The sequence below is a fragment of the Pocillopora damicornis genome, chromosome 6, assembly GCF_964200805.1.
Source record: "Pocillopora damicornis chromosome 6, jaPocDami1.2, whole genome shotgun sequence".
NCBI lineage: Eukaryota > Metazoa > Cnidaria > Anthozoa > Scleractinia > Pocilloporidae > Pocillopora > Pocillopora damicornis.
Genome location: NC_142675.1, coordinates 4,447,186 through 4,467,636, shown reverse-complemented (window position 1 = coordinate 4,467,636; position 20,451 = coordinate 4,447,186). Strand labels below are relative to the sequence as shown.

General features: G+C 36.5%; 1 protein-coding gene, 2 long non-coding RNA genes and 1 pseudogene across 3 annotated transcripts; all 4 read right to left on the bottom strand.

Annotated features, from left to right (window-relative positions):
• Positions 1-6,940: 6,940 nt before the first annotated feature.
• LOC149043537 (uncharacterized) lies at positions 6,941-10,242 on the bottom strand. Its single transcript, XR_016187903.1, has 3 exons — positions 10,116-10,242; positions 7,807-7,905; positions 6,941-7,078 (listed from the first exon to the last, which is right to left on the bottom strand). It is a non-coding gene; the product is annotated as an uncharacterized LOC149043537 (long non-coding RNA).
• A 964-nt stretch (positions 10,243-11,206) lies between these two features.
• On the bottom strand, positions 11,207-14,091 carry LOC149043536 (uncharacterized). Its single transcript, XM_089210340.1, has 2 exons — positions 13,952-14,091; positions 11,207-11,792 (listed from the first exon to the last, which is right to left on the bottom strand). Exons 1-2 carry the CDS (start codon positions 13,994-13,996, stop codon positions 11,352-11,354), a joined length of 486 nt encoding a protein of 161 aa, XP_089066466.1. The 5' UTR covers positions 13,997-14,091; the 3' UTR covers positions 11,207-11,351.
• Positions 14,092-14,237: 146 nt separating this feature from the next.
• On the bottom strand, positions 14,238-15,654 carry LOC149043535 (uncharacterized; annotated as a pseudogene).
• Positions 15,655-15,689: 35 nt separating this feature from the next.
• Positions 15,690-18,386, bottom strand: LOC149043534 (uncharacterized). Its single transcript, XR_016187904.1, has 2 exons — positions 18,199-18,386; positions 15,690-16,389 (listed from the first exon to the last, which is right to left on the bottom strand). It is a non-coding gene; the product is annotated as an uncharacterized LOC149043534 (long non-coding RNA).
• Positions 18,387-20,451: the final 2,065 nt, after the last annotated feature.

The following is a 20,451-nucleotide window of genomic DNA, read 5'->3' as shown; positions in this document are numbered from 1 at the left end:
GTCGCGTTGTGTTGAAAAGTGACTCAGCAGTCGTTTCAACGAACCGTCCACGTTATATTTGTTCTTGAATATCCTAACCTTGGCTCTTTAGGATCATTATCAGCTTTGAATTTTCGGTTTCATAGACCGCTTGAAGGACAACGAAATTATCCTCTTTGAGAGTGTAACAAGCACAAACCGAGGATAGTTTACTACAAGTGAGTTGTTAATATGAATCCACATGGGCGATTAAACTTTGAAATTATTTCATTCCAGTTTAGTTTCGAGTCTGCAGATTCATCTATCAAATTTTGAAGCCCACTAAACATTTTTTTTTCTATGATATGTATCGCTGTCATTTCGTTTCGTACTTCTATATTTCAGCACTACTCGTTTTTCTTCATAATTTTGTAAAGTATAATTTGGAATTGAAATCGTTGCCGTTTTTTCCCTTGTTTACTGAATATTCTTCTCAATCACGACAGTACACCTCTTTTAAGTACCACCTTCTTAGAGTTGCAATGCATTTGAACGGAGTTATCAGGAGTTATGGCGAAAACATGTAGAGATTAAGCGACCCAACGATGGAATTGTTTACAATGAGTTCCCTTTTCACCATGAACGAATGAAATGCACTCAAACTAGTCACCAACGAAACGGTTAGACTGAGGAATCAGACTTCGTTCCTGTTTTATTTTGTTTTTGTTTAATTTAATTTTTTAACGCATAAAGTCGATCAAGACTGAATCAAATTAATAGATTTAGACAGCCGTGTCGAAATCAAGTTGATTGTTATTTTCTTTCGTAGATGACTTTCTTGTCTAAGTTTTCATCGGCGCTGATCAAAACTAAAGACAAAAAAGTGCCAACCCGAGCTATTCTCAAATTTTTTTTATCTCTGACCTCAATTCGCAGAACACTTTTTAACTACGGTTAAAACGACAATGACAACAAATAACACTGAATAATATAGCAGGTAACCTTCGTGTTGTTTCAATTTGATAAACTTCAACATGAAGCAAGTTTAATTTATTGATGAATTAATTCACGATAAAATTAAGAGCACCCGTTCTTAGAGTTTTCATACATGGTTTAAGAAATGTATCATCCTTACGTTGCTTAAGGCCACGCTCAATTACAAAAGGTAACTGAGCCCTAAAATCTTAGATCGCTTGCTGACGAAAGTGTTTCCTTTCGGGTATCCAGAATAAACGTAGCGGTAAACTTTCACAAATTCACCGAATAAAACAAAGAAAGGAACCTAGTTATCTTGGAAATGAGTTCTGAAATCATTCCAAACAGCATCATTTCGTTTATGAGTGCACAATGAACGCAAATCCTAGGCGTTTTGATCATGACGGGAAAATCAGCGAAATGACGTCCTGAACTTGATGGGGAGAACGGCAACGCTAACACCGGAAGTCGAAATAGAGTCGTGTCCAGATTATCCGCGTGCTTTCCCGTTCTGAAATGACGTTCCCGTCCTCTTGCTAAACCACTCTAATGTATGGATGTACGTGGGAAGTTTGGAGAGCACGAGATACCTCTTACTAACCGAGTTCGAGGGCCGCACTGCATGTTACGGACCGAGTTTTTCTCGGATTAATAGCCTAAAGACAAAGCGCACAGGGGCCATAAATCGAGCAGAAAACCAGGTTAGTACTTACAGTTAGTACTTATGTTATAAACCAACAAAATTTTCTGAGGTATCTGCATCCTGCATTAAAAGGAGACGTTAGATGGACGAAATCCGTACAGAGTGGTTAATGACTCTGCCACGTATTCCAGCATTTTTGACGGCCTTGGAAATAAATTTGCTAAATGGTTCTTTCCTAAAGGACTTCTCATGTACCGGCGGTGTTTACTGCAACGAAAAACGGTTTATTTCGAGAACAGTGACAATGCTCTAACTCAGTATGAGCGGTTTATGTTACTGATAAACCACCAAAATTTATTAAAAAACGTGTATTTCACGCCACTTAACCAAACATTATTAAAGGGAGAAATTGATTCATCGAGACGTGCCTTATCTGTATAACATAAATATAAGCACGCAAATTATGTATTGGAGATGATCCAGCATCAGAGCGAAATGACCCACTTTTCGCCATAAAACTTAATCGTGGAGGGTCATGCAGCGGGATGCTGAATTGAATGACCTGATAATTTGTTATTTACTTTATCAATACGGTACTTTATTATGCATTTCCACAACATTCGCAGTCACTCATGATTTCTAGACAATCTATTTCCCTTTGAATAGGCAATTTTACAGTTGTGTACTTAGTTACCAAGCCTTTGATTTGGAGTGAGGTTGAAGGTGACCTTGTTAACGTTGTGATAGAGATCAGTATCTAGTTAGCATGATAACAAAGTAATTTGCATTTGACAAAGCAGCAAGGTTTGTATTATAACAAGGTCAACCTTAGCCTCACTCATGTTCAAAATGGACAAATGAACCCGTATCCTTGTTCCAGCAAGCAGATACCCTGCATCAAGAAGGAACTGGGAACTGACAACTCTTAACAAGTTTAATAAGATATCTTAAAAAACCCAACCGGTAGAAAAATAACGACGTCTTTTGACATCATTTTCAGCGTGATAGGAAAGTCGGTTTACGATGGCAAAGTTATTGACCAATGGCACAAGGTAAAATAAAAAGTGTAAAGTCAACTTTGTTTTTTTTTTCTATGTTGGCGAATTAACCATGAAACTACTGAAGGCAGTAAAGCCCTTATTTAAAGGTGGAAATTTCATTTAAAAAAACGTAACACACTTAAACTTCTGAATATCGGAGTTTTTACATTACAATGCAGCGGAAATACTAAAGGAATGGTTCATTACACAAACAAATGCAAACTATATTGACGAGGTCAGGTCTCTTTAAACGAACTTTTTCCTCGCACAGTTCACAGCTGCCTCTGGCTATTTTAAAACCCTATCACTTATGACAGCAGTCAATTTACTGCCGACTTTTTCGGCCTCCTCCTCCTAAATCACGCCTGTGCGTGAAATTTAGAGTACTCTGCCACTTCGTTAGTGAACAAAAACCGATTTCCAGGAGTTAGGGGTATGTAGGGAACAAATTAAACCTGTATCATGTGGTCGCCCTGTTTTTAGCGGTCGGTTTTCAAAATACCGAAATTTCTAGACGGCCTATATTTAGAGTTTATCTCTATTACGGCCTGCTTGCATTATCCTCCACTTGTACCGAATGATCAATCAAGGCAGAACCACTGAAATAGTTCTAAGAATAATCTTTGATGCAAAATTAATCCATGTTTATCTCCCGAAATCGAAGTTACTAGAATTTTTCAGCTAGTTTTGGGACATTGGTGGTAAATTACGGCATACAATTGTGTTTTTTTTTTTTTAATCGTTGTTTATAATACCCCTATTTTTCCTGTTTTAAGTGGTCAACCTGTAGTGGGCCATTCCCCGTAAAAATGAAAGTACTCTTTGGGGTTCACCCCTTTGTTCTATCTTGACACTGCTGATATTACTCACAGACGTAAGATGTCAAGTTACTTACATTCGTCAGTAACATATTTTGAGACGTAGACATGGATATCCAGAAGTTTTTGCTGTTCATCCTTTTGTTTGTCGCTTATCTAGAAGAAACTTACGGCTCTGAAGGTAAGTAAGGCAAATTGCTTTAAGTTACACCTTTGTAGTCTTTTAAATAATTCATAAGTGTGCGGTTGTAAAAAAATATATCTCAAGTGTGTATTTTCAAGTCAAACAAACCTTGCGATCAAACAATCATGTCGTACCGGAAGTTTACTAAATAAACAACGAGATTTGCATTCCTCGAAATTGTTTCAGAAGAACCGATACATTTCAGAGAGCTTAAGTTCTATATGGACTCAAGGGAACCAATTTCTGAATAACTACGTTCATCAACATACTTGGGAAATCACTGAAATGGCCCTCAGTAATACTAAGATCTCCATTTTGTATCCGTCGTATTTACGCCAACCAGCTATTTCCATCTCCCATTATTTTGGCATTTCACTATAGAAATGCTTTAAAGCCTTTTATTTCGAAATCAGCAAATTTCATCTGGCACAAAGGGTATTAAAAGATTCTTTATTTATTCGAGTGTATGGCATTGTTCAGATACAAGATAATTTGTACTCTCTTGTGGAATATAATTGCACCTTGTCAACTTGGCTGGGCTTTTTGCAGAAGATAAATGCGATTGTGATGAACTGATTTCGTGACAGGGGTTTTCCCTCATTTGTTCCGTACATGATAACAAAGTAATTTGCATTTGAAAAGCAGCAAGGTTGGTATCATAACAAGGTCAACCTTAGCCTCACTCCTGTTCAAAATGGACAATTCAACCCGTGTTTTGTTCCAACGAGCAGATACCCTGCATCATGAAAAAAACTGGGAACTGACAACTCAACACGTTTGATAAGATATTTTCCAAACCTTAACCAATAGAAAAATAAAGACGTCTTTTGACATAATTTTCAGCGTGATAGGAAAATCGGTTTGCGATGGCAAAGTTACTGACCTATGGCACAAGGTAGAATAAAAAGTGTAAAGTCAACTTTTTTCGACAACGTGATAGTTTTGTTGGCGAAGTAACTATAAACCTACTGGAGGAAGTTAAGCCCGAATTTGAAGGTGGGCATTTTATTAAAAAATCTAACACACTTAATTTTCTGAATATCGGAGTTTTTACATTACAATGAAGCGGTAATACTTGAGAAATGGTTCGTTACGCAAACAAAGGAAAACTATATTGACGAGGTCAAGTCTTTTTGAACGAACATTTTTCTCGCACAGTTCACAGCTGCCTCTGACTATTTTAAAACCCTATCACTAATGACAGCAATCAATTTACTACCAACTTTTTCGCGGTCCTTCTCCTAAAGGTCACCCTGTTTTTAGCGGTCAGTTTTCAAAATACCGAAATCCTCACATGACCTATATTTAGCGTTTATCTCTATTAAGCAGACGTGATCGATCACCCTTTACTGAGTCCCAACGGCCTGCTTGTGTTATCCTCCACTTGTATAATTTGAACGATCATTTCTAACAGAACCACTGAAATAGTTCTAAGAATAATCTTTGATGCAAAATTTAATCCTTGTTTATCTCCCGAACTCGAAGTTAGTAGAAATTTTCAGCTAGTTTTGGGACATTAAGTGGTAAATTATGGCATATAATTGAGTTTTTTCCTCGTCGTTGTTTATAAATCCCCCATTTATTCTCTATTGCGCAGTCAACCCGTAGTGGGCCATTCCACGTGGAAATAAAAGTACTCTTGGGTTCAACCCTTTGTTTTATCTTCACCTTGCTGATATTGCCAGCAGTCACGTCTCTGATGTAGAGGTGAAAGTGAAAGTAAAAGTGGAAGTGGGTTTTTTCCTTCCGTCATAATAAAGGACATGAGATAGAAATCTCGTGATAACAACAAACCATAATCTTCATTCGACAGTAGCATATTTTGAGACATAGACATGGATATCCAGAAGTTTTCGCTGTGTATCTTTTTGTTTTTCGTTCATCTAGGAGAAACTTACGGTTCTGAAGGTAAGTAAGGCAAATTGCTATTAGTTACACCTTTGTAATACAATGGGCATTTTCAAGTCAAACAAATAGTAACTGATCTTGCGGAAGTAAATTGAATAAACAACGGGATTTACATTCCTCGAAATTGTTTCAGAAGAGCCGATAAATTTCAGAGAGCTAAAGTTCTTCATGGAATCAAGGGAACCAATTTCTGAATAACTACGTTCATTAATATACTTTATAAATCACTGAAATGGCCCTTGGTATTACTTAGATCTCCATTTTGTATCCTTCGTATTTCTTCACGCCAACCAGCTATTTCCATCTCCCATCATTTTGGCATTTCACTTTAGAAATGCTTTAAAGCTTTTTATTTCGAAATCAACAAATTTCATCTGGCACAAAGGGTATTGAAAAAGATTCTTTCTTTATTCGAGTGGAATGTATTGTTCAACTACAAGATAATTTGTACTCTCTTGTGGAATATAATGGCACCTTGTCAACTTGATTATGCTGTCTGATTTTGGCGTTAATGAAATTCTAACGCAAATATATCTATTCTCAATCCAAATAGCTGAGCTTCGTCCAGATAAATTGGGTTCCAGGGGCTGAGAACCAAACTAATAGACTTATGGCACTCTCAAATTATACTCGAACAAAGGTAAAGAGTGACGAACTGATTTCGTGAAAGGGGTTTCCCCTCATTACCCTTACAAGAAAATATAACATTTGCTTGCTATTCAAATAAAAATTGGCCCTCAATTGTATTTGACAATTGGCGCTTAATGCGGTGCCGATTGATACAGGTTCATAGACAGGCTTAGTTTGTTCCCTAAATACCCCACTAGCTCTCTCACTTTGTAAGCATCCTGTTCTTAAACACAAATTCAACTTATTCACATTGATTTCTGATTAACTGATTTCGTGAAAGGGGTTTCCCCTCATTGCTATTAAAAGCAAATATAACACTCGCTTGCTAATCAAATAACGCAAATTCCACAGACGATTCCCAGCTCAAGACAATTGACCCCAGTCGAAATTCCGGCTTGGTTGTTTTTTTTCTCGTTCGGTCACAAATCGCGGTCAAGTTCTCATCATGCATGCGCAATTTTTTGACTCTGACGCATACGCGACGTTTTAACTAATGAGCACATGACATGGTGTAATGGCGGACGAAGAGAAGCTTTCGTGGTGTGTATAACACGCTCAAAATGCATACAAGATATGCAGACATCGTTCGCAGTAGACCCACACTAACAGATAGCAGGTAATTTAGTGTTAACAACTGAGTTGAAAACGTAAATTAGCCACCGTAAAGGGTAAAAAAGCTGACGTGGCAATGGGACAATCTTGTGATAACTGTTTTCTTGAGAATTCAGAATTGAACAGCTCTGTAGATACTCCTAATAATAGAACAAAACCTCCAAATGAAGATGTGGAAGACCCTTTGAATGAACACAGGTCACTAATGCCAGTCAGACATGCTTGCAGTCAGTCTTTCCAGATTATCACATTTTAACCGAGGAACATCAATCTGATAACTCCAGTGGTAGAGAAGTCTACAATATAGCACCTGGTGAAAACAAACACCCAGTGTCTCTAATGACTGATAAACTATGTGAGGAACCCCATAAAATTAATAGTTCATCTAGTAATAACCTTTGGTAGTGACTTTTTGTTTTCTTTTGGTTAATTGTCATCACCCTGGCACTTGGGGCTATTCATAATTAAAAGCTATCCAAGCTGAAACTTTTGTGAGCTATGTGAGAGAAAATATTAGAAGACAGCTACAACCCTTAACCCGTAAAACAAAATTTAATCAAGTCAATACTAAAAAAAAAAAATGAAAGTAATGTCTAGTAATTTGTATTGAAATAGTAGCTCCCCCCACCCCACCCCAGAAAAGGGTCTTCACATTGCATAGCAAATGCCGTTTTGAACTCTGTATACATATGTGAGAAACCTGCATCTCTGGCATACCAAGAGAAAAAAACAGTTGCTGGATAAACCAATAATTGCATTAAAAAAAACTTAAGCAAATGGCATCAACTTGTTCCAAAATCTTAATCTCTATAACTCTCCACAGTAAGTAAACAATGAAAAGCCCTCAACAGCAATTTTGCTAAATACCACAAGGCCTTCAATTCGTTTCCCTGGATCACAAATTTGGCTAGAATATAGGCTCCTTGAAGCCTCTTGTTGTTCAAATACAGCTGGAACACACTAAACAGGTCATTTATTTGCAAACCAAATGTCCTTATACATCATTTACTGTACACGAAAAATCGCTATATCCATTACCGTGTCCGACTAACTCATGACAAACAGCTCGGCCAAATCCTTGCCTGAATCACGATTTACAGCTTTTGGCTCAGAAGCATTTGTGATGGGAGAAGCTGTCTGCAAATAATGAAGTCTAGTCAGACAACCGTAACACTATTGAGACAGCTAGCTTTTTCGTCTTTTTACCCCTATCATAATTGACTCTAATTTCTTCTGGAAACCCCTGAAATTTTAAATAATAGTACATATATATCCTGAGAAAGCCATTGGGGTAACGACAGATAAGGGAAACACATATTTTCTTCACTTTGATTTTTGATTCTTCCTGAAGCACCTGAAATTTTTAGTAATCGTACATAAACATTCTGAGAAAACATTGGGGCAACATTAGGGCAACGAAAAAAATGGGAAACACACCCAACCCACGTGCAATACCAAGTTCTTGCAGGAATCGACCTTGTGCGGGTCCACAACGATGGCAAATGATGGATATATGATCACAGCAGTATCTCAGCTTTTTTTATTGTTATATTTTTGATTCAGGCCGCCCGGAGTCATTTTACGAGGCAAATCAGGACATGCATATGACTCCTTCCACGAATACTGTTGACTTAAGCCTATTTTAAACATTGCATTCTGGATACATGCGCCAAATATACTCCTGACTTGAATCGGCTCTGGTGAAATGAGAAACCATTCCACTGAATCGCATAATATCTTTGCATGAAGAAATGGCTTTTCTGGGCTAACTTTTGCAACAGAAGTATTATTGTTGTAGAATAGAAATGTCACAACAAAGTTATGTTATAAAATGTGTTTTTGTTATAAAAATGGCTCATAAACATTACAAACGATTAAATTTACTTATGAAAATTTTGAGCACTGGATCACTAATAAAATCTACAGTTTCAGGCTCAATCACTTTAAATGTAGCAGTGATCATTGGCGTGTCATCTTTTTGAATTCTTTTGAAATCTCATTCGGAAGTTAAAAACTACTCGTAAATTACAGAAACAACAAAGTTTGCATTTTATGCATAGACAGATAATATATCCATATTCATTGATTATTTCATCATGTATTTCAAAATTGCAATAGCTCATATAATAAGATGACAATGTTTCTTTAATGTATTAAAAAAAATTAAATGAGATCATGCGATGATCAAGTTTGATGAAATTTTTTAAGATAAAATCACATGATGAATTATGTTTTGACCACTACAGTTTTGAATTCTTAATGAAACTGTAGTTTGATCTTTTTTTTTGGGAAGAAATATTTTTAGAGAAACTATAGATTAGAATTTTTTTTCGGACACTATATTTTAACTTTTTGTGGAACTATAGTTTTGAATTTTTTTTTATTATACAGTTTGACCTTTCTTTGAATCATAATAGTGAGCCATGAAATGGGTGATCTGAAATTGGATGTAAGAAACCTTCATGACAGCCATGCATTTGATAGCTACTCAGCACTCTTTTACAATCTCAAATCTTGATAAGCAAGAAATTACAGTTTACCACAGGTGGCCTAGTCATTTTATGAGGCGAATCAGCGCATGCACATGTCTCATGCTACGAAAACTGTTGACTTAGGCCTGTTTTAACCATTGCTTTCTGGATATGGGCCAAATGTAATCCCAACTTGAGTTGGCTCTGGTAAAATGAGAAAACATTCCACTTAATCGCTTTATGTCTTTGCATAAAGAAAATGGCTTTTCTTGGCTCATTTTTGAAATAGAAGTGTTTTTGTTGTTAAAGAGAAATGTCAGGATAAAGTTACAGTTAGAGGATCTTAATTCCAATTTTCTTCTCATCGCCGATCTTATCAGTATGCTGGATTAGCTTCTAACGCAGCTCCGTGGTTAAGGTACCATGGGAAGGTCTGACGTTCAAATTCTGAACGAAGTCTCAAATAAGTTCTCAAGTTCTCAACATGCTTCTTTTTAAATTAAGTGCACATTTTCTTATGGTATTCTGTCGCAGGACATGGGGGGTCGGGCATTGATCGCGCATGATGTTGAGAGCATGAACTCGGTAAAACAGAAGACTTCCCTTGACTTTCAGGAAGAGATTTATGACAGTTTGATGTCGAAACTCGTATCGACCAAGTCCGCTTAAGCTACCGAGGATTCATTGAGACAATGGGGCTTAGTTTAAACCTCTTTAGGTCCATATTTATCAACCACAGTTTCGCAAAGTTGACGAAAATTTAACTAACTGAAGAGAAGAAGTCCAATTCGAAAGGGACGCATTTCCTTTAATTTCATCAATGGATTATCTACAGTTTGATCTCTTAATCGGAGCTAAAGAGAGAGTTATACTTACTGGTAACATTCTACTGTTAGTCATATGTCCCATTATATCGTCTTCCATAGCTCGATGACACTTAAGAAAGCCAGACGAAATGGCTAACAATAGCTCCACAATCGATACATAATGTAAACGTCAAAATGGCCAGCAACATTCATATCATAGACTTCATGTATGGCATACAATATATACTCTACAATCAGTTGGATCAAACTAAAGGTGTCATTTATAAACAAACGAAATGTCCTAAGAGATCATTTACTTTACACAAGATATCGTTATATCCATAACCGCCTCCGGCTAACTCATGGCAAACAGCTTAGCCAAATCCTTGCGAGAATCACGATTTCCAGCTTTTGGTCCAAAAGCGTGATAGGAGAGGCTCTCTGTAGATCATGGAGTAAAGTCAGACAACCGTAACACTACTGAGGCAGCTGGCTATTTTTTCCCTTGTGTGGCTATCTAGGTTTTTCCCTATCATAATTGACTCCAATTTGATTGACCAAGGCTTGGAAAAATTCGTTTTGATGACTCTTTGTGATGTGGGAAACTTTCCTGTAAAAAGACCTTTAAAAGCCAGTTTACAGTATATTAACTGTGAAAATGTAAGTTATCATTGCATATGACTAAGACATAATCTGACATTTTACTGATGCATAGCGAATCTACTGGCAAATCCAAGATTTGGTGTAAATGAAGATGGTTGTCAGTAGGGTGGTTGTGAAACACATTTCCTCTTTGGAAAATTTCGAAATTAATAACCTGAGAAACACAACTTCTGACATTTAAGGGCAAACTCAGTGCATTTTAGTGTTTCATTAGATCCAGATATGTGTATGTGGAATTTTCCATAGATCTGCTGGCAACTTGCTAAAATGTAACATGATTATTTACTGCTTTTAGTTTACACATCTCTATATTCTTCAATATTGTTAAGTGACCTGGTCAAGAATATATAATGTAGAGTACATACCTAGCATATACTGAAGTGGCAAAGAACTCTCTTTCAGATTGTGTTTTTCACCAAAATTTTCACTTAAAAAGTTATGTTTTTAGCTAGAAATGTGCATCTTTGTATAGTTATTAACTTCAATTAATTCAATTAATATATTTACACTTCAATTAATTCAATTAATATATTTACACTTCAATTAACAGGGCAATATGATAATAAGAAATGTTTATCCATCTAAGTATGCAGCTAGTTACTCGTTCTTTCTCAGGATGTCTTTAGAAGCGTTCGATAAATTTTTAACTGACGGGTAAGAATATATTCTTCAATTTTTTACCTGTTATGAAAGTTGAAAGTAGTTCTGACAAGAGTTGGGGGATTATACTACAAGCGGATTTGATCACGTCCCAGACATAGTACACCCAAGGCTTTCTGGTACATCGCACTGTGATTTTGTTGTTGTTGTCTTGGGAAAAATAGTATTCCCAATCACCTGCTCCAGATTTGAAGGCGAACTGGCGGCCTGGAAGGACAAATATGAAAATTGCATTTTCAAGATTAGCTTCATCATCCAATGCTTGTGGAATGGAACGGATGGCTGCTTCTAAAAATTTGACTTGCTTCTGCTCAAATTCACTGAGATTTGAGGATGCTTTTCCTTTCTGCAGGGAATTAATCTTCTCTCCAAGGATATATGAGTTTATTTGCTCCACTTTGATTATTGCTTCTTCAGGAAACCCCTGAAATTTTTAAAAAATAGTACATAAATATCATAAGAAAACCATTGGGGGAAGAAAAAAAAGGGGCAACACTTATTTTCTTTACTCTGATTTTTAATCTCACGGAAACCCCTGAACATTTAAAATATTAATACATACATATCCGAAGAGAACCATTGGGGGAAGAAAAACTAAGGGCAACACTTATTTTCTTCACTTTAATTCTCAATTCTTCCGGAAAACCCTGAAATTTTCAATAATCGTAGATAAAAATCCTTAGAAAACCATCGGGCCAAGGAAAAATCAAAGTGCTCTATGAGCAAACTCGTGAATTGACGCATGATTTTTTGGATTATGTTTAATGTTATCTGATTTAGGAAATTTTATGGTTGATTGTCGCATCTAGAGTACGAGCAGTAGTTCAGTGTTCGCTAATGTAGCAAAGAAACAAAGTAACGTTGGGATAAGAAGGCAATACAATTGAAATGATAATGCTATTACATTTGACAAGGGTGGATGATGTCATGTGTTTTAAATGTATATCATTTTTGTTTCTGGTTCAAAAGAAAAGGTTGGAAGTAAATGTGGGTGAAAAGTGAAATTTACTGTCTATCATTGTAAATATTAGAAAATCAAGGCAATACTGTCTTAATGAAAACATCAACGATTCCCTCTTTATCAAATGAGACAAAAAGGAACGAGTTTTGAGTGATATAAATAAGCCAAGACTGCCACCGTCATTTTGGATCTCCGCCTGGGTAGATTTTAGTCACGTGCTAGGCAACGTATAATCAATAACAAGATAGAATTTCATTTCAGGCCTATTTATCAATTTTGTGGTGTATAACTTTCGTATTTTAGTACGTAATATGTATTTTGAATCTTCATATTGCCTTGAAACTTAAAAGAAAATTGTTCGTTAAAAATTCACTGAAAATCGGTAGCTAAAATTGTTTGTTTAGGTGTTATTTGATTTTCGTGTTAACTTGTAATTTCGTCAGTCGCCGGCATCTTTTGTTGCTTCACACAGGAAAAACACACGATACGAAACGTCATGATCGATTTTGTCCTTAATCTCACGCCATAATAGAAAAAGCTTATGAACATCTGTAAACTCCGTGCGCTTCGCAGTAAGTGATATTTTCAATGAATCTTCGGATTGTTTTCAAGTTCAAGGATTGTGAATTACAATTTTATGAAAAACGAAGGTTGTTCTGTTATTTCACTGTGAATCCTTGCATGCCTGCCAGTCGCTGGCGCCGCTTGTTGAACCTAAAACGAAAAAAAACACTCTTTTAAGATTATCATTGGCTTCTTTTTCGCCCCACCACTATTCTTAGCAACAAAGGTCGCCATTTCGTTTGTTTATTGCTCGCCAAAAACTATCAAATGCACTCAAAAGCCTAAAATCGAAAAAAAGTTTACAGGAGTCGACCAATCGAGCGAGCGAGCGAGTGCTATTCCCTACATCGTATCTATAACTCGCTCTTTCACATGCGCGCAACTCACGAGTTAAAAAAGGGAAACTCGCTCGAACCACGTGCAATACCAAGTTCTTTCAGGAATAGAACTTCTTCAGGTCCACAACGAAGGCAAACGATCGAGATATCATCTCTGCGATATCTCAGCTTTTCAATTTTAAAACAGCCATGAAAGAAATATGTAATTTGCGAAATGAAATTCTGTAATTCGTGATTTCTATTTTGCAAATCATTAGCATATTTCCATCTCGCAAATCATAAATTTTTCATTTCGTTTCGTTTCACAAATTACAGTAAGCCATTTTTCCAGGTTCCTAGCTTGCTAGTTTTTAAATAAAGTGCATATTTTCTTGTGGTATTCTATCGAGGGATTGCCGAGTTTCCACTTGGAAATCTCCACCACTAACGAGTTCAAGTTTACTCGAAGGATCGGGCATCGATCGCGCAATAGATAGCATGATAGCATGAACTCGGTAAAACGGAAAACTTCCCTTGACTTCAGGAGGAGATTTGAAATCAAATATCGACACTCGTATCGACCAAGTTAGCTTAAGCAACCGAGGATCAATTGAGACAATAAGGCTTTAACTTGCTGAAAAGAAGAAGTACAGTTCGAAAGGGGTAAATTTCCTTGAATTTATCGACAGAATATTTACAGTTTGATCTGTTAATCGGAGCTAAAGAAAGAGTTATGCTTACTTTTAACAGTCCCTTCTCACCACTGTTATCTTCCTTTGTATCCATAGCTTGGAGAAACTCAAGAAAGTCAGAAGATATCTACAATAGAGTTGAAAACGTAAATTGGCCACCGTAAAGAGTTTAAAGGCTTACGTCTCAAGCGGTGGCCCCTTCTTCAGAGCGATTGGACGAATTATGGGTTGTGTGTGGGTTTATATGCAGAAAATGGAACTACGCTATTGGTGGGGATATGGTGACGAGAAAACAAGAGTAAATTAGTTGAATAAAGTTGATACCGTGGGGATTTTAGAGTGCCGATTTGGAAAATAAATTTTTGTTCTGGTGTTTTGCGGCTTTCCGAACTGCTTAAATGAAAGGAAAGGCCGCGAACTGCCGTGTGTTGTTTAGAATGATTAGGGAGATTAAAGTGTCTAGCGACTGGTTTGGATGCGTCCTTGTCATTTCTTTCTACGTCGCGAAGGTATTCTCGGAATCGGTCACCTAGTCGTCTTCCTGTTTCACCAATGTATAAATTATTCCAATAAGTGCAAGTCATGCAGTAAAGGACATTGGCGGAGGTACACGTAAAGTGGTCAGTGATCTTAATGGATCTCTTGGGTCCCGATATTTTCTCTATGTTATAAATGAAAGGACAAGTTTTGCATCGCGAGCGCATTTGAAAGTTCCAGGTTAGTCATTGTTTTGAAATGAACTTCTGATTAAAACGTTGCCTATGTTTTTGTCACGTTTGAATGAAAATGAGTTGGGGTTACGAAAAGATAGTACCAGTCTCTGAATCGTTTTGGAGTAATTTAAATTTTTTAAGAATCACAGATTTAACTGCGTGGTTGTGAGGGTAAAATGTGAGAATGAATGGAATGCGATCAGTGTTTTCCTTCTCAGCCGTTTGTAGTGCTGCCTGTCGATCAATTTGCTGGGCACGGTGGTGTCCCGCTTGAACGACAGAAACAGGATAGCCACGTTAATCGAAAAACTGACACATTACGGAAAAATCAGAGTCGTCATTACATAAACGACGAAGTCTGAGAAACTGTGAAAAAGGTATGGAGTTCTTGACGTGTGATGGATGTGAAGATGAATACAACAAGTAACTATGTGAATCTGTAGGTTTGTAGTACTATAAACACTAGTGCATAAACCGTTGCCTTCCTTTGAAATTTTGTTGTCTAGAAAAGCCAAAGAAGTGTCAGAAATTTCCCAGGTATATTTAAGAACCGGGTGAAAGGAACTGACGGCGGCTATAAATTGAGTGAGCTCCCCTCTGGTAGCGGAAGTAGCCGATGCAGTCGTCAATGTAACGGCCGTAGAGTTCAGGTTTAGGGCCGTGGTATTGACTAAAAAATTGATGTTTGATAAAACTTACGAAAACATTTTGGCGTAGCTGGGTCCCATTTTAGTACCCATGGCCACGCCATTAGTTTTTTTGTGGTAGTTACCACCGAATGAAAAGCAATTGAGTGTAAGTACTAGTTCTGCCAAACGGAGAAGTGTTTCAGAGCTAGGTTCCTTAACAGTGCGATGATCGAAAAAATGTCTGAGGGCCCGGAGACCTTCGTCATTGGGAATGAAAGTAAAAAGAGATGTAATATCCATAGAACTTCGTGTTTTTACTTTTTACCGAAAATTTGTTAACACTAAAGTACTTGTTATACTCTCCACCGACGCAGCACCACAGTTTCTTTTGAAAACTTAACACCCTCTATTCAGATATCTAAAATCAGCTGCAAACCCACACACAAAACATAACAAATTTGTATATTTATATACAAACGAAATTTCCAAAAAATTTCGAAATAAAAAAACCTGAGAAATACAACTTCTGACATTTTCGGGCAAAGTCAGAGCATTTTAATGTTTTATTATTTTAACAAGAAATATGCGTCTTTGAATAGTTCTACTTCAATTAATTCAATTAATAGTTTACTTCAATTAACGAGGCCAATATGCTAATAAGAAATGTTTATTCGTCTATGTATGCAACTAATTACTTTTACGTTTTATGAAGATTTTCAAAAGCATTCATTAAATTTTTTACTCTTTCGACAACTGAAAGTTCAGTTGACAAGAGTTGAGGGATTTTACAAAAAGTGAATTTGACCCCGTCCCTCACATAGTACTCCCAAGGCTTGCTGTTACATCTACCGGTTATTTTGTTGTTATTGTGCTGGGAAAAATAGTATTCCCAATCACCTTTTCCAGATATGATGACCAACTGGGTGCCTGGCGGGGCAAATATGAAAGCTTCATTTTCAAGATCGGCTCTATCATCCAATGCTTGTGGAAAGAGATTGGATGGCCTCTTTTAAAAATTTGACTTGCATCTGGTCGAATTCACTGAGACTTAAAAATGCATTTCCTTTCTGTAGCGATTCAATCTTCTCTGCAACAATATGTGGGTTTATTTTCTTCACTTTGATTATTAATTCTTCTAGGAATCCCTGAAATTTTAAATAATAGTACATAAATGTCTTAAGAAAACCAGGGGGGAAGGAAATGAAAAGGGAAACAGTTATTTTCTTCACTCTGATTTTTAATTATTTTGGAAACCCTTGAAATTTTCAATAATCATAGATAAACATCCTGAGAACCATTCGGCCAAGGGAAAAAAAAGGGGAAAGACACTCAACCCACGTGCTGTACCAAGTCTTTTCAGGAATCGAATTTCTTCAAGTCCACAAAGAGGGCAAACAATCAAGATATGATCACTGCGATATCTCAGCTCTTCAATTTTAAAACAGCTATGAGAGGTCTGAGGGCTAAGATCATTATATCTTCTATTGCATACGTGGTTTGAATTACTGCATCTTGTTAAATATGGAAATGCATTGGGTAGCTGCTGAGCACTCTTTTACGACCTCAACTCATGACCCACAGAAATTCAATTTACCACAGGTGGCCAGGAGTCATTTTACAAGGTGAATCAGCACATGCACATGACTCATGCTCCTAATAATGTTGAATCAAGCCTGTTTTAAATATTGCATACTGGATATATGCGCCAAATATAATCCCAACTTGAGTCAGCTCCGATGAAACGAGAAAACATTTCACTAAATCGCATAATGTCTTGGCATGAAGAAAATGGCTTTCTAGGCTTACTTTTGCAACAGAAGTATTGTTGTTGTTGTAGAGAAATGCCACAATAAAGTTATATTATAAATTGTGTTACTAATATAACATGGCGTATAAATATTACAAACAATGAAATTTACTTATGACAAATTTGAGCACTGGATCACTTATAACAGCTGCAATTTCAGGCTTGATCACGTTAAACGTAGCAGTGATCGTGAGCGTGTCATCTTTTTTTAATTCTTTTGAAATTTCATTTGGAAGTTAAAAACTACCCGAAAATGATAGAAACAATAACATTTGCATTTTGTGCATATGCCAAAACATTGCATGAATTGAAGGCAACACTGAGAGGCCTTCCATTTGATCATATATTGTTTATCAATGACATGAAAATGTTAGACGATATAATAGTTGATCAATGTCCAAATAATGATAACTACAATGAACAATATGACAAGATTTTTTTAATGATTTCATATATAAGCTCTCTCTTTCATTTTGTCCACAATTCTATCCAAAATTTGTTTCCAAACAATTTTTTGGTTTATTATTGTGTTTATTTTTTAGATAATTCAATACTATTACAATTTTTGATTTTCAACATTTTAAAAAAGATTTTCAGAGAATAAAATTGTTAGTTCTTCTCTTTTGATTCCCATTTTTAATAATATCTTGTCAAACTCTTTAAATATTTGATGATTTTTCCATCTTCCTTTGTTAGTTACAATATTAATTTCTAAAATCACTTCATTGCCTCTATACTTTCTTTGATTAATACTCTTCTTTTGAGTTTTGTAACCATTTTCATAATTGTCAATATATTCTGATGCATTTTTATAACCATGAACCGGGCCACGTCCATTACAAACGTACTTGTCATTATAAAAAATCATCTCCATTTCATAACAACATGGTTCTCCTCTGTTATTTCTGACATAATCGTTTATGCCATTCAAACAAAACGGAAAGTAAATATATCCATATTCATTGATTATTTCATCGTGTATTTCAAAATTGCAATAGCTCATATAATATTGAGGTTGTCTAATTGTAAATTTAGCTTACTGAAAAGAAGAAGTCCAATTCGAAAGGGACAAATTTCCTTGAATTTCATGAACAGATTATTTACAGTTTGATCTCTTAATCGGAGCTAAAGAGAGAGTTATACTTACTGGCAAAATGCTAAATATCAAAAGTCTTTGATATCAAAGACGATACAATGTCTGACTTGACCACATGATCTACAGACAGCCTCTCCGATCACAAACGCTTCTGGACCAAAAGCTGCAAATCGTGATTCACGCAGGGATTTAGCCAAGCTGTTTGTCCTGAGTTGGCCGGAAACGGTTAGAGGTGTAACGATATTTCATGTAAATTAAGTAACATACAAGGACATTTCGTTTGTATATAAATGACATGTTTAGTGTGTTCCAGCTGAATATGGCACTATTGATCGCCATTTCGTCTGGTCTTCGTGAGTTTCTTCGAGCTTTCAAAGACGGCACAATGGGAAATATCATTAATAACAATAGAATGTTACCAGTAAGTATAACTCTCTCTTTATCTCCGATTAAGAAATCAAACTGTAAATAATCCAGTGATGAAATTCAACGAAATTTGTTCCTTTTGAATTGGACTTCTTCTCTTCAGTAAGTTATATTTTCGTCGTCTTCGCGAAACTGTGATTGACATATATGGACCTAAGGAGCTTTAAACTAAGCCCCATTGTCTCAATGAATCCTTTAGCCGACTTGGTCGATACGAGTTTCGATATCAAACTGTCGTCGATCTCTTCTTCAAAGTCAAGGGAAGTTTTCAGTTTTACCGAGTTCATCAACTCAACATCATGCGCGATCGATGCCCAATCCTTCGAGTAAACTTAAACTCGTAAGTGGTGGAGATTTCCGAGGGTAGCTCGGCAACCCCTCAATAGAATACCATAAGAAAATATGCACTTTATTTCAAAACGAGCAAGCTAGGAACCTGAAAAAATAATCTGAGACTTCGTTCAGAATTTGAAAGTCAGACCTTCCCATGGTGCCTTAACCACGGAAATGCGTTAGAAGCTAGTCCAGCATACTGATGAGATCGGCGATGAGAAGGAAATCGGAATTAAGATCCTCTACCTGTGACTTCTTCAAGGGTCCATTATGACATTTCTCTTTAACAACAACAATACTTCTGTTGCAAAAGTAAGCCTAGAAAGCCATTTTCTTCATGCCAAGACATTATGCGATTTAGTAAAATGTTTTCTCATTTCACCAGAGATTAAATTTGGTGCATATGCAAAATGCAATGTTTAAAACAAGCTGGAGTCAACATCATTCGCAGCAGGAGTTGTGTGCATGGGCTGATTCGTCTTGTAAAATGACCCTAGGCCACCTGCGGTAAACTGTAATTTGTTGCAAGTCATGAGTGAGGTCGTAAAAGAATGCTGAGCAGCTACCAATGCGTGGCTGTCGTGGCGATCTCTCACACCCAATTTCAGATCACCCATTTCACCCCCCACAATGATGATTCAGAGGTCAAACTATATATTTGAAAAAAATTCAACTAGTTCCAAAACTTTTTCATCAAAGGTGATCATCTCATGATCACATTTTATTTTATAATGTATGAAAAAAATAATGTCATCATATTATATGATCTATTGCAATTTTGAAAAATCCTAATCTATAGTATTTTGCTAGTCGAAGATTAACTCAGTCCACGGTTTTAAACAGCTCCTTTATTGAATCATCACTTGGAGTAGTCGCGTTCAAAATCCAGTGGTGTCTCACAGTTCTTCTGACTAGCAAGTCGTAATGCAGTGAATTCCGTTTATGACGTCATCACGTTATGCAATTAGTATTAATTAATTGAAAATTGTGGCCTTAATTAGCTAGCGCAGTAGTTGTGGTTATTAAGCAATACACTCCCCCATCTGAAATGAGGTATAGTAAGCATACGATTTACAAGTAAATTTAAGAGTTCAGTCACTGTTTATCAATAGGCAGTATTAATATTAGGCGCTGTACTGGTCGCTGTACACTTATATAGCCTTTTCCTTTATACTTAGTTACAGGCTCATTTGTTATGTTCTTGTATTCGACGTCTACTTTCCGGACTCTCCCATCCGTTCCTGGATATGTATTAGAAACTCTCCCGATCTTCCATTTTCCTCTTAACAAGCTCGAGTCCTGTATAAGAACGATATCTCCAGTTTTTAAGTTACGGTGGGATGTATGCCATTTTTGACGTATCAGCAAACTGGGAAAGTAATTTTGCGTCCACTTCTTCCAGAAAGAAGATATTATCGTTTGTACGAACGAAAACCGTTTTCTATTACTCGCTCGCTCGTCAAAGATCATGCCACTTGGTATTCGTGCCGTTGCTCTACCAAGCAAAAGATCGTTTGGGCAAAGATATGCACCGTCATCAGGTGA